The sequence below is a fragment of the Sturnira hondurensis genome, unplaced genomic scaffold (assembly GCF_014824575.4).
Source record: "Sturnira hondurensis isolate 20B ecotype Veracruz unplaced genomic scaffold, ASM1482457v3 Scaffold0006413, whole genome shotgun sequence".
Classification (NCBI taxonomy): domain Eukaryota; kingdom Metazoa; phylum Chordata; class Mammalia; order Chiroptera; family Phyllostomidae; genus Sturnira; species Sturnira hondurensis.
The window spans coordinates 33,273,983-33,286,772 of record NW_028079044.1 but is presented as its reverse complement, the minus strand read 5'-3'; the positions used below and the strand labels follow the sequence as shown (position 1 = coordinate 33,286,772).

Here is a 12,790-nt window from a genome sequence, read left to right as displayed (position 1 = left end):
CTCAATCCACTGAGCTACACCAGCCAGGACTTATTATTTTTTAACATATTTTATTCATTATGCCATTACAGTTGTCCCATTCCTCCCCCCTTCATTCCCCTCCACCCTGCACACCCCCTGCCACCCACAGTCCCCCCCTTTAGTTCATGTCCATGTGTCTTATGTTCTTTAGCTTCTACATTTCCCACACTACTCTTGCCCTCCCCCTGTATATTTTCTCCCCACCATCTATGCTACTTAACTCTCTGTACCTTCTCCCCCCCGCCCACGTTTGTGAGGTTACATGTGTAAGTTTTGTAAGGAATTTCGGTAAAGATGAAGGGAGATCCCTCTGTATTAGGCTCTCACTCAGTTTTGTTTTGTTTTTCTCTTTAAAGACTAAGAGAGAAGGATTGTTCAGCAAGGCTCTTTTATTTCCAGTACAAGATCATTTTAAATAATAAAATGTTCACTACAGTGGCATCTTATCTCTGTGTTAGAGACGTCCCTGGGCAACGGTTTCAGAGACCCCAGCAGAGGTTGGAGGCTGCCCTCCCGCCTAGAGGGAGGAGGCTTTGTACAGGAGCGCTGCCGGCCTCTCCTCCGCGCTGCTCTGCTCCATTGGATTGCTCTGCCTGCCCTTTTACACTCCACGTGAATGGCGTGGTGTTTTTCTTTCCCATGTGGGGCCAGAGGCAGTGTGTCTCTGTGCACTAACAGGACCATCACGGAGAAAATGTATTTGTCCTCAGTGTTACTCCCTGGGCCAGTAGGGACTGTGCACATTGCCTGCAGTATCGAGTTTCGTCCACAGAGTGGTGCTGGAAACCCAAGAATTACTGTTCTCCTAATCAGGAGTGTGTGTTTCTAATCGTTCTTTATAAAATAGACACTAACTGGAGTTGTGTAGCAACAGTTTCCTCAGCCTCTGTCAAACCCATGAAGTTACAGTGATGCTACTTCTGCAGCACCTCCACGCTCTACTCACCCTCTACCCAGATGACTGCAGTGGCTCTAATGGGTCTTCCGGGGTTTCCCCTGCTTTGCTCTGGGGTGTTTTCCATCCTGTACTTAGGAGGGATCCTTTTACAAATTTGAATCTGGATGTTATTCTCCTGCTTAAAAAACTCTTACTGCGTTGAGTTTACCAGCAAATGTCAATAAAAACAAAGCCTTTCTTGATTCAACTCCTGCCAAGTTCTCGAACTTTATCCATTGTTGTCTCTCCTTGTACAATTCTATAGCTCTGTTGTTTCAGCCAGTTTGGTTGTCTTTTGGGTCTTTGAAAACAAGTTTTTCCTCCTACTTTTGCGTGCTTTTCCTTCTGCCTCTGCTGAGTAGGTGCGTGTGTGTGCGTGTGTCTAGGTATACTTCTTAAGTTAACGCTACCTTATCCTCTGTAGCCTGGGTCAGATTTCTGAAAGCTTTTGTTAATCTCCCTGAGTAGATTAGCTGCCATTGTCATACATTCTTGTGATACCCAGTAATTTTTCTTAATAACATTTAATCATATATTTCCTTATGAGAGTATTTGATGAATGTCTCTTTCCCCACTCAATTGTGAGTGTTAGGAACTGTGCTCTTTGCTCATCATTGCATGACTGGTGCTTATTAAATTATTTGTTGAATAAGCGAATGAATGGATGTAAGTCAGCCAGGATTCACAGTAGGTAACAGAGTTAGGAACAGGTGAGTATTCTGGAATAAAACTTCCAGTTAGGATGCAGTAAGATGAGTTTTATGTTGAGGTAAGGTGTTGGCCCAGCTCGGTCAGTTTATGTTTCCTGCTGGAGCAGAGGTGAACCAGAGGTCACAGGCAGCTCTGAGCTGGACGGGCTCTTCTCTGAATGGAAGGACGGAGGAATGTGAGGCAGAGATCACATTTGGCCGATTGAAAGGTATGGAAGCAGCTAAGAGAGTGGATCTTAGGAGTTCTCATTACAAGAAAAAATTGTAACTATGTGAGGTGATTGATGTGTCAAGTAAACTTACTGTAGTAATCATTTTGTGATATGTACATATATCAAATCATATTGTACACCTTAAACTTATAGAATATTATGTGCCAATTATAGCTCAATAAAGGTGGAGAAAAGTAAATTAAAATTATGGAAGCAGCTAATGCTCCGGTCAAAAAGCTCTGTTTAAGTAGGAAACCTAGTTTCTTTTCCAGATATAGTATTGTTTTGCTCTGTACCCCTGGAAAAACTGTAGTATAACTTTGGAGAAGTTAATGTTTATGTTTACATTTATTTCCATAATTGTGTAATGAGATAACAAAAATACTCTTTCTTAATGTGTGGTAAAAATCATTGAGATAATAAAGAAAAAGCATTTTAAAAGGTATAAAGACATTTTATGAAGTAGACTTAGTATTTGCTGAGGGGACAGGAAAGCCTTTAATTTTAGAATTTCTCTGTTCTTTTTATTCACAATTACCAGGAAGAGATTCCTAAAAGAAAGGGTTATGGCATGAGAAGCCCTGTTTCCTGTGGCCTCCTTATTCTAAGTCCTGTGAGGGCAGGGACCCTGTCAGCCCCACCACTGTTTAGCCTCTGCATGGAGTTTCTGGTGGGTGCCAGAAGTTGGTTTTGAACGAATAACGTAGTGAACTGGCTGAAGGCCCTGTGATTAGCATTCGGCGACTTCTTTGCCGTGTAACCATTGTGCAGAGGGGAACAGTCTGTGACAAAACTCTGTCATGTGTGTGTGTGTTTTTCTTATATTTCAGCTGTTGCAGAAGTAAAACTTCGAGATGATCAATACACACTGGAGCACATGCATGCTTTTGGAATGTATAATTACTTACACTGTGATTCGTGGTATCAAGACAGTGTCTACTATGTCGATAATCTTGGAAGAATCATGAATTTAACTGTGATGCTGGTAAGGAGAATATATACTACGAGAATTTTCTTACAAATTTGATCTTTAATTTTCATTTTGAATCTGATATCCAGGGAATTAATGTACACATACCTGTAATACGGGGAATCCTATCATTGGTTTATGTAAGGCTCCATTTCTGTTTAATTCCATTTTAATTTTTCCCTTTGATCCTATTCCTCCACTTATTTATACCCCTTCACCCGCGCCAGTGGACAGCTACTCTGATGAGTTCATCAGTATTGCTGTAACTGCTCCTTTTAAAAAAATTTTTTTATGTGACATGTTATCCCAGACTATGATAGGAGACCTATTTTTCCTTAAGAAAAACACTACACTTAAGATTGTTTTGTTTGCTATGAATTGGTCCTTTTAGTATTGGGAAATGTCCTTTATTTTTAGGCTCTGGGAATAATTTTGTCTTGAAATCCCATATTAATGTAGTGATGTTGGCTTTTAAAAAAATAGTATTTATCTTTTTTGCCCTCTTAATTTCAGTTTATCAGTTTTCTTATTTTTAAAGTGTATCTCTTGGAAAGAATGTTTAGTAGGGTCTTGTTTTTTATCCAGTTTTCAAATCTCTGTCCTTTAAGTAAAGGCTTAGTATATTTACATTTAATGTAATTACTGATAGGGTTGAGTTTATGTTACAGTCTTTCCAGTTTGTTTCATCTATTCTTTGTTTCTTTGTATCTCTGTTCCCACCTTTGTCTGGATTAATTAAGACTTTTTTATTTAAAAAGTTAAAATTTCATTTAACTTTTTCTTTTGACTTTTCATAACCCGTTTGTATTACCAATTATTTTTAATGTTTACTGTAGAAATTAATATTATTTATCTTTATCATGGACTGCCTCTAGTTAATATTATCATATTTTTTAAAAAGTGTAAATCTTACAGTAATTTTCTTTTACTTCCCTTATCACCTTTGAGTTATTTTTGTCATGTATTTTGCTTCATCATATGTTGCAAACTCCATAATACACTATTAGTATATATGCTTTAGACAGTCAGTGGTCAGTTAATAGCTCCCTAATTATTCTCTGTTCCTTCTAGCTATCCTCCACGTTGCATCTACAGAATAATCTAAACTGCTTGTCTGTTCTTATCACTCCTCACTTAAATTCCTTTAATATTTTCTTTATGACAAAATCTCTTTTTTTTTCTCTTAAAAAATTTTTTTTCAGCTTGGTGGTTTCCTCTTTATTAATGTGAAAACCCACCCTTTTTAATATGTAACTTTAGAATAGGCAATGTGTTCTTGTGATTTATTTAATAAACAAGGAACTTAAAAAGGTCTTTCTGGCCTCACCTTTTTTTATCTCTCCTTTGTTCTGTATTTCCTCTGCATCTTTTGTTTGTTAGTTTCTTATCTGTTCTTGTCTACATGGTTTGTTTTTATGTGTCTGTTTTCGATTTGTTTCCAGGAAGTATAAGCATAAAGTGTTATATATTGTTAACATACAGACTCTCCTTGGCATATGAAGTTTATAAGGCCTTCTCTCCAACTCAGACTCTCACCACGCTCTGGTCATGCTGCTGTCCTGCAGTGCCTGTGACATGCAGTTCTGTGACCTGTGGCCTCCAGTCCTTTTCCTAGGTGATTAACTGTACCTGGGGCATTCTTAGTTCTGTCAGGCTGCTTCCCTGTCTGTACTCAAAGTCCCAGCTAATCATTTTGTCCAGAAAACTTGGCCTGATCAATCCCTTTGCTCCCTAGGAACAATTAAACCATTGGCTCTTAGATCTTAATGGACTGAATTTGCTCTAGGCCAGGGATTAGCAAGATTTTTGTGCACAGGGCCAGATAATAAATCTTCTAGGGTTTGTGGGCCAAATAGTGTTAGGTCATAACTGCTTAATTTTGCTATTGTGTGAAAGCATTAATAGATAGTATGCAAATGAATTAGTGTGGTTGCATTCCAATAAAACTTTATTTACCAAAACAGACAATAGGCCAGATTTCACTCATGGGCTGTATAGTTGGTGGCCCTTAGTATAGCCTGTGAGTCTTTCTTACATTTCTATAATTCTAGCACCCAGCAGAGGTATTGGCCAGTATGTTTGTTGAATGGATGACAGCTGTTTTTGAGTTTGTTCTTACTCTTTGGAGTTGGCTTTGCATTCTTTTTTTTAATACTTTTTTATTTTTTATTTATTTTTTTAAAGATTTTATTTATTTATCTTTAGAAGGGAAGGGAAGGAGAGAGGGAGAGAAATATCAATGTATGGTTGCCTCTCATGCATCCCCTGCCGGGAACCGGGAACTGGCCTGCAACCCAGGCATGTGCCCTTGACTGGGAATCGAACCGCGATTGTGTGGTTCGCAGGCCTGCGCTCAATCCACTGAGCTATACCAGCCAGGGCTGGCTTTGCATTCTTGATAGGATCTTCATCTTATTATCATGGTGCATGTATGAGTCTGGTTTGTTGAGATAAATCATCTTACTGAATTAGAAATATTTATATTTCTTTAACAAACACTTATTGAATGGTAGTATCTCCTTAATAACTACACACACATATAAATTGATAATGTGTGATGAAAGTAGTGTGGAAAAGGAAAGGTTAGTAGTGTGCTTAGCTGGAGGGGACAGAAGCTTGGTTTTATCAGTTCAAACATTAATGATCTCAATTTGGGATGCTAATTCTAACTTAAATCACAAGATTTAAAATGGAAAATCTGGAATGAAAGTTTAATGATTGTATTTGAAATATTGTAAATAAGCAGTGTGGGCTGGTCAGTATATTTTTCTTCTGTTGGAAAGATTACATAGGAAATCAAATACAAATGACTCTTGAACAACTTGGGCGTTAGGGGCACAACCCCCTTGTGTTTGAAAATTCATGTGTAACTTCTGACTCCCCCAGAATTTGCTTATCTCTTGGCATGCACAGGGGGTTGTTGGTTCCAGGACTGCCCCGAACCCTGCAGATACCAACACCTGTAGATGCCCAAGTACCCTGTGTAAAATGGCACATGCCAATGCACACAGTTGGCCCTCCACATTCACCGACCCCCAAGCTGATCAGAAACAGTACAGGGTTCTATTGAAAACGTCCACATATAAGAGGACCCACGCAGTTCACATGTGTCGTTTCAGGGTCAAATGTGCTCTAGTTTTATTAAGATAGCTAGTTCAGCCCTGGCTGGTGTAGCTCAGTGGACTGAGCGCAGGCCTGCGAACCAGAGAATCACGGTTTGATTCCCAGTCAGGGCACATGCCTGGGTTGCAGGCTGGTTCCCTGCAGGCCCACTCCCAGCAGGGGACACACGAAAGGCAACCATACATTGATGTTTCTCTCCTTCCCCTCTAAAGATAAAGAAATAAATAAAATCTTTAAAAAAAAAAAGATAGCTAATTCGACATAAAGACTAAGGTGTCTTTGATTCTTTTTTCTAACCTATTCTCTAACTTCTGTGGACACTTTAGAGCAACTCGTAATAGTTCCTTATTTAGTTTAGCCTGTGTTTGCCTATCAGTGGACTCATTTGTGGTGCTGTATACACGTACACTCTATATGCACCATATACTTTGGATACATATAAGCCAAATGCCCCATAACGTGCATGTGTGTTATATGGTGCACACATGGTCATACATACCCACACTCTGGCTGTGCATACTTTACATTTTTTAAAAATATTTTATTTATTTACTTTTAGAGAGAGAGAAACTCGATGTGTGATAGATACATCAATTGGTTGCCTCACCCTCAACCGGGAACCTGGCCCTCAACCCCCACCAGCCAGGGCACAGTTTGCATTTTATTGTATCTTTTGAAGTTAAGAGCTTTGTGTTTTTAAAATTCTGTTATGTTTTGTTTGTTTAGGAAGACAAATCTAAAGTCTCAAAATTCGTTAAGAACATTGACTTTTATAAGTCTAATTCAGGTCACATATAGCATATATACATATATATATACATACATACATACATACATACATATATAGTATTCACTCAACATTCAAAATATTTATTGTATGCCCACTTATATATCATGTGGTGCTGTAGGCACTGGCAATGCTGCAGTGTACACAATAAAGTCCCTTCCACATTATTAATTTATAGTAGAATTTGAACTTGACATTGAAATAACGACCTCTTTAGAGACATGTTCAAAGCAATCTACGCTTTTCCATGTATATAATGTACGTTTAAATTTGTTCAACTTCTAATAAAATGAAAAGGTTTTTGAAAAAGTTTCAGTAGTGAGCAATAAGGAAACTATAATTTAGAATGGATGACTTCTGGGGGAGTTTCTGCAACTTGCCTTCCTTCCTAGTTCGGAATTATGTTCATACCTGAACTTTTTTTGGCCTTCATGTGTATTCTCTGTTTAGCAGTTGAATTATAAAATCCGTGAATTATTTAGTTGGAAGGACATAATGTCATTCTAAGAGATAGTTTATTATATCCTCTATATAAAAGACCGACCATGTATCTTTTTTTCCAACTGGTAAGTGACATACGTTTGAGTGAGGATCCCCTACCCTGAATGTTCGTTTTGTGAGTGTCACCTCCTGGGCTGGTGGTGTCCCTACAGGAGGGTCTTTGGTTTCTTGTCTCAGAGGTGTAAGAGGTGATCCTTGCTTTCTGGGATCCAAGTAAAAGAAAAGATTTTGTGGTCTTTTAATCTTTTAATATGTGGGAATTCACGAAATCCCCTATTTTCTTTAAGTAGTATTCTTGACCTTTGTGCTTAGTTAGCTGGGCCTGCTGGCCAGATTCCGCCTGGTTTAAACTTTTAACAGAAAAAAATCTCATTTTTTTTTGCTAGCGTGGGAAATTTAAATTGATTTTGGAAGAATTGGTTTTGTGTCCTTTTTTTCACCCCAAAACATGGTATGTCCTATTTATTTACATCTTCTTTTATGTCCTTTAGTAAGATTTCTAGCTCTCCCTTACGCTCATTTCATTAAATTTATCCTTAAGTATTTTAAATTTCTTCATCTGTTAGTAGAATACAGTTTTTCTGTATTTTCTAGGTGCTTATTATTATAAACAGCCACCTTATTTCATAATTCAGTAATTTTTTACCTATTTAGGTTTTCAGAATACACAGTTATATCATCAATCAAAGGAAACGGTTTTATCTCTTCTTTTCCAGTGTTTATGAAAATGGAAATAACAATCCATGTCATTTCATTTTTATCTTATTGCTGTTACTAGATAGAATGTTGAGATGGTGCTGAATAATAATGGGGTTTGCACATACCCCTGTTCGGTACGTGATTTTAATTGTAATGGATTTTAAATTTACTTAGGAAAATACTTACTGTGGGTTTCGATAAAAAGCTTTTAATTGTTTTAATGTTCCCTCCATTTTTCACTTAATATTTTGTGTTAAGAATGGCTGCTGAGTTTTACCACATGCCTTTCCAGCACTCACCTGTTGTTAATGATCATGTGCTTTTCAGTTTATCAATGCAGTGATTTAGATTGAGAATGTTGTTAAATTCCTTAATTTCCTAGAATAACTTTATTGATAAGTGTATTATTATTTGGATACATTGTTAGAGTCTATTACCTGACATTTACTTAGGAATATTTATTTTCATAAGTTATGGTAGTTTTTTATTTTATTTTGTTTTGTTTTCTTTTTGATATCTGTTTTGCTGGCTTCTTTAAATGAGTTGGAGCACTTTCTAGCACTGGAATAGTATAAAACTGAACAGATATGTTTTTTATACTTAAAAAATTATTTTTGGACCTCCTGTATATCCTGTTGTCCTTTTCCCTGGTAGTTCTCTGATCACCTACCCAATTTATCCTATAATTGCTGGTTTAGTCATATTGTTTCTTAGGTAACTTTTTTTTTTTGCTAGGGAAAATAATCCATTTCCTCTTAGTTTTCAAATTTGTTCCTGTAAAGTTGCATGTATTATGCTTTTAGGATTGTCTCCTCCCCGCCCCTCTATTTGTCCTTAATTATACTTTAGAAGGTATTATTGTTATTAATTGATTTTTAAAAAAACACATTTGGGGTTGTTTTAGTTTTCTATTTGATTCAGTTTATCTTTGTTTTTTAAACCGTATTGCACATCAGAGTCACTGGGAGTAACTGATCAAAACAAAAGCTAATTTCAGGTTATTGTTTCCATAGGTTTTGGTTCATTTTGTCAGGGTTGGTTGTCGTCTGGGAATGTGCATTTTATCAAGCACTTTGGATGGTTTTGCTTGTGTTTTAGTAATCAAGTTTTGAGAAACTTGCAGCTGTGATACAGAAGAATACCACACTCTTCTCTTATTAATTTTCTGATCAGCAACAAAGGATATCTACCTGCTCTTTGAAGTTCTGTGTAGGGGACAGGTGGAGAGTATTGAATGTTGAACGTATAACAAACAGTTGTAACATCCATTTTATTGTGTGACTTTTTGTTTTGTTTTTGAGTCAAAGACATACATGCTCAAATCCCAAAGAGCCTCTTTTCTTGTGGCTGGTGTACAAGTGCGCACCTGTGAAATCTGGACAAAATGTGGCTCACGTCGTGGCTGTAGGGGCCAAGAAAGGAAGTTCACAGGTTGTTTGGATTTTGTCAGGAGCCAGCAGGTGGCGGCATTTCAACACAGATTTATAGAGGCATTTTACTTCCAAGTCAATTCAATTTGTGAATTTACAATTTTAGAGAGGTATCAGTGGGAGGGAGTATACTGAAGAAGTAGAAAATGTCCAGGAAAGCAAAAAACAAGCAAGTATGTTTAAAATTTAGTTTTTATCATTTTATTATTACAGCTTATTTTAAAGTAATCTATTCATTTTCTTAATATTTAGGAAGGTAAGCCTGTCATTATCTTTTCCCACTAACCTGAAAAACTAGTTTCTAGTACTAAGACCCGTGTCATCCTGTGGTGTGCCTTTAAACTCCACCGGAAGATCCAGGGAGAGTTGCTGGGTTCCATTCGTAAGCATGCATTTGTGAGGCTGTGACTTGGGGTGACAGGTCACAACCACTTGTTAGTCCCGCTCAGATGTTTACCAGTGACATTGTATTCATCTCTAGACCTGAATCTCAGCATATTTTCTACAGTTGAGTTTATGAATATGGAGCCATTTATTTTCCTAGTTAAAGAAAAAAATAAAAGGAGGAATAAGTTCTTGGAACTGTCTGCTTAATGCATTCTTGAACGTTTTATGTTACATAGAGACATTACTCAGACAGCAATTAATTAAAAACACCTTTTCTTAAAGCTTTAGCAAAAAAAAAAAAGGAAAAAGGAAGATATTTTTAAGGTTAAAAGTTAGTGATGAAAGCCTTTCCCCAGAAAAGATCACTTCCTTTTAAAAGGGCAACATTTTCAATGTCAGTGTCTAGGGATACTAGTAAATGGTATTCTTGTTTAATTTGGTTGATCATTCTTATAAACTTAAATAATACGTTAAGATTTACATAAGAAAATATTTTCTTGCATATAGTCCATTCAAAAATTAAAATCTACCCTTTGAGAAATAGATTTCTCAAACAGATTTCTCAGCTAGAAAGGGTTATTGAGTAATCCTTTCTATAAATGTTAGAAAAATGTTTTGTAAGGTCAGAACTTGTCTCCTAGTAGATGAAATTAAGAACCCCCTAAACTCCTGTTTAGAGATTGTTTTCATAAATATGTACAGTTTATGCATTAACACTTTTTGTCTATACTATTATTTATATATAATGTGTAGACAATTTTTATTATGTTTTATTAACTTAGAAACCTAGTTAAAATACTGTAGTGGATTAGTGTGAAGAAAAACTGAATACAGTAGCTGTATCGAGAGTGAGGGATTTTGGAGGGGAGTGTTCTGGAAATGGCAGTCCGGTCTGAGGTGTCATTTGTTCAGGACAGCGTGGGGAGGAAGTGGCGCCAGCCAGTGTGGAGCGTAGGAAGGACGTCAGCCTTTGGAGTGCGGTGGATCAGGGTGTAACTGGCGCCCTGTCATTTCTGGGAGTAGAGTCCCAGGCATCTCATTTAATCTTTTTGAAACCGAGCCCTCTGTCTTCTTAAAATGGGGGCAATAATTTCAACTTCATACGGTCTGGTAATTAAATATGACGGTAAAAAGTTAAAGCACTTTTTATTTAATACCATGCTTTTGCATTGTAGTCATCCAGGAAGTGTTTCATTTATCAGTGAAATTTTAATACTTTTGCAATTAAGCCGTGAAATGTTACCTCAGAGTGATTTTCAACAACCTTGAACATGGTTATATTAACATTTTTTTTTTGTCTAGAAGAAAACGATGAGGTGGTTCCAGGACGTTATATATGCCAATTACATAAAGTGTTATTATGAGAACACTTGGTAAAGTTGTCAGTGGAGGTTATTAAAAAATAATTCAATACTCTTCAGTTTCATAGAAGAGAGTATTATATTGTATACAGTCCACTTAAAAATTAAGATGTACCCTTTGAGAAAGAGATTTAAAAAATCAGGAGTATTCAGGTTGCTTTTACTTAAACCTTCGTTTGGCTTAAGGGATATACTTTATGTTTTTTTTTGTACTTTAATTTAATTGATTTGGCTTCACATTTACATGCCTGAATATCTTAATCTTTCTGTTGGACATTGGACTAATTTATCTGGTAGACTTCTAACAATCTTAGTCATGTGTAACCTTGTATTTAAAACAAAAATCACCTTTCTGATTATGTATAAAACGAAGAATAGTGGCTTAACACTCTCGGCCCTGCATTCTTCCACTAAGGGTTCCCTGGGTAGGTGCCGTGAAGGGCGGGAGTGGAGATCACTGCCACGCTTTATTTTAAACAACTGCTTTGAGGAAAAGTCCCACTTTATTTATTAATACCTTTAAATTATGTATATGACACATAAATTGCTCAGTGGAAAAAATAGTCAAGTGATGTTATTTCAAGCAAAAAGGGAAAAATTCTCCCTTAACCACATTATTCCTTAACACCAGTTTCAATCCAATCTTAATTTTTTTCTTCTACTGATAAACACTGTTAATAGACCAGCACCTTACTCTGTGCTGTCAAATCACAGCATTTGTTTATGTTAACACATTTGGATTTGTACTGTGCATATCCTGCATCTGTTTCCTTCAGTTATGATCTTGGAGACCCTTTAATGTCAGTGTGTAAATCCACTTGGATATACTTAACACTCATTTGGATTTATTATTTTTTTGCCTGGAAGGAGAATGCACACCCAGGGGAACCACAGAGGGTCTTAGTAAGAGGATGTTAGAAAGGATGTATTATAAGATTGGGCTTTTAAAAAAATTTTTTGGTTGATATTAAGAGTGAGAGAAGAAAGGGGGAGGGAAGGAGAGGGAGAGAGAGGGAGAGATTTTATTGCTGTTTCCCTTATCTATGCATTCACTGGTTGATTCTTGGATGTGCCCTGATCAGGGATGGAACCCGCCGCAATCTTAGCAAATTGGGATAACGTTCCAACCAACTGAGTTACTCAGCCAGGGCTAGGTTGGGCTTGTATTAGGTGATTTGGGGTGAGGATTGTGGTCATTCTAAAAACTTTATGCCACCTCAAAAAACTAAAAATGGAACTGCCTTTTGACCCAACAATTCCACTGCTGGGATTATACCCTAAGAGCCCTGACACACCAAGCCAAAAGAACCTATGCACCCCAATGTTCATAGCAGTACAATTTATAATAGCTGAGTGCTAGAAGCAACCTAAGTGCCCATCAGTAAATAAATGGATAAAAAAATTTATGGTACATTTACACAATGGAATACTACGCAGCAAAAAGAAAGAAGGAGCTCCTTCCTTTGCAACAGCATGAATGGAACTGGAGAGCATTATGCGAAGGGAAATAAGCCAGGCGGTGAGAAACAAACACCATATGATCTCACCTTTAAGTGGAAGGTTCATTTCGTTCATTTCTAATCAATGAAACTGGCAAGCAAACAAATACAACCAGAGACATTGAAATTAAGAACAATCTGACAGTAACCAGA

At 37.0% G+C, this 12,790-nt stretch overlaps 1 protein-coding gene across 2 annotated transcripts in view; it reads left to right on the top strand.

Moving 5' to 3' along the window:
- NUDCD1 (NudC domain containing 1) overlaps nt 1-12,790 on the top strand; it is a 56,738-nt gene that overhangs the window by 7,607 nt on the left and 36,341 nt on the right. For both annotated transcript variants that reach the window (XM_037048403.1, XM_037048402.1), the window contains exon 2: nt 2,711-2,865. In XM_037048403.1, the coding sequence (XP_036904298.1) occupies nt 2,711-2,865 (155 nt within the window). The remainder of the gene's footprint in view (nt 1-2,710; nt 2,866-12,790) is intronic.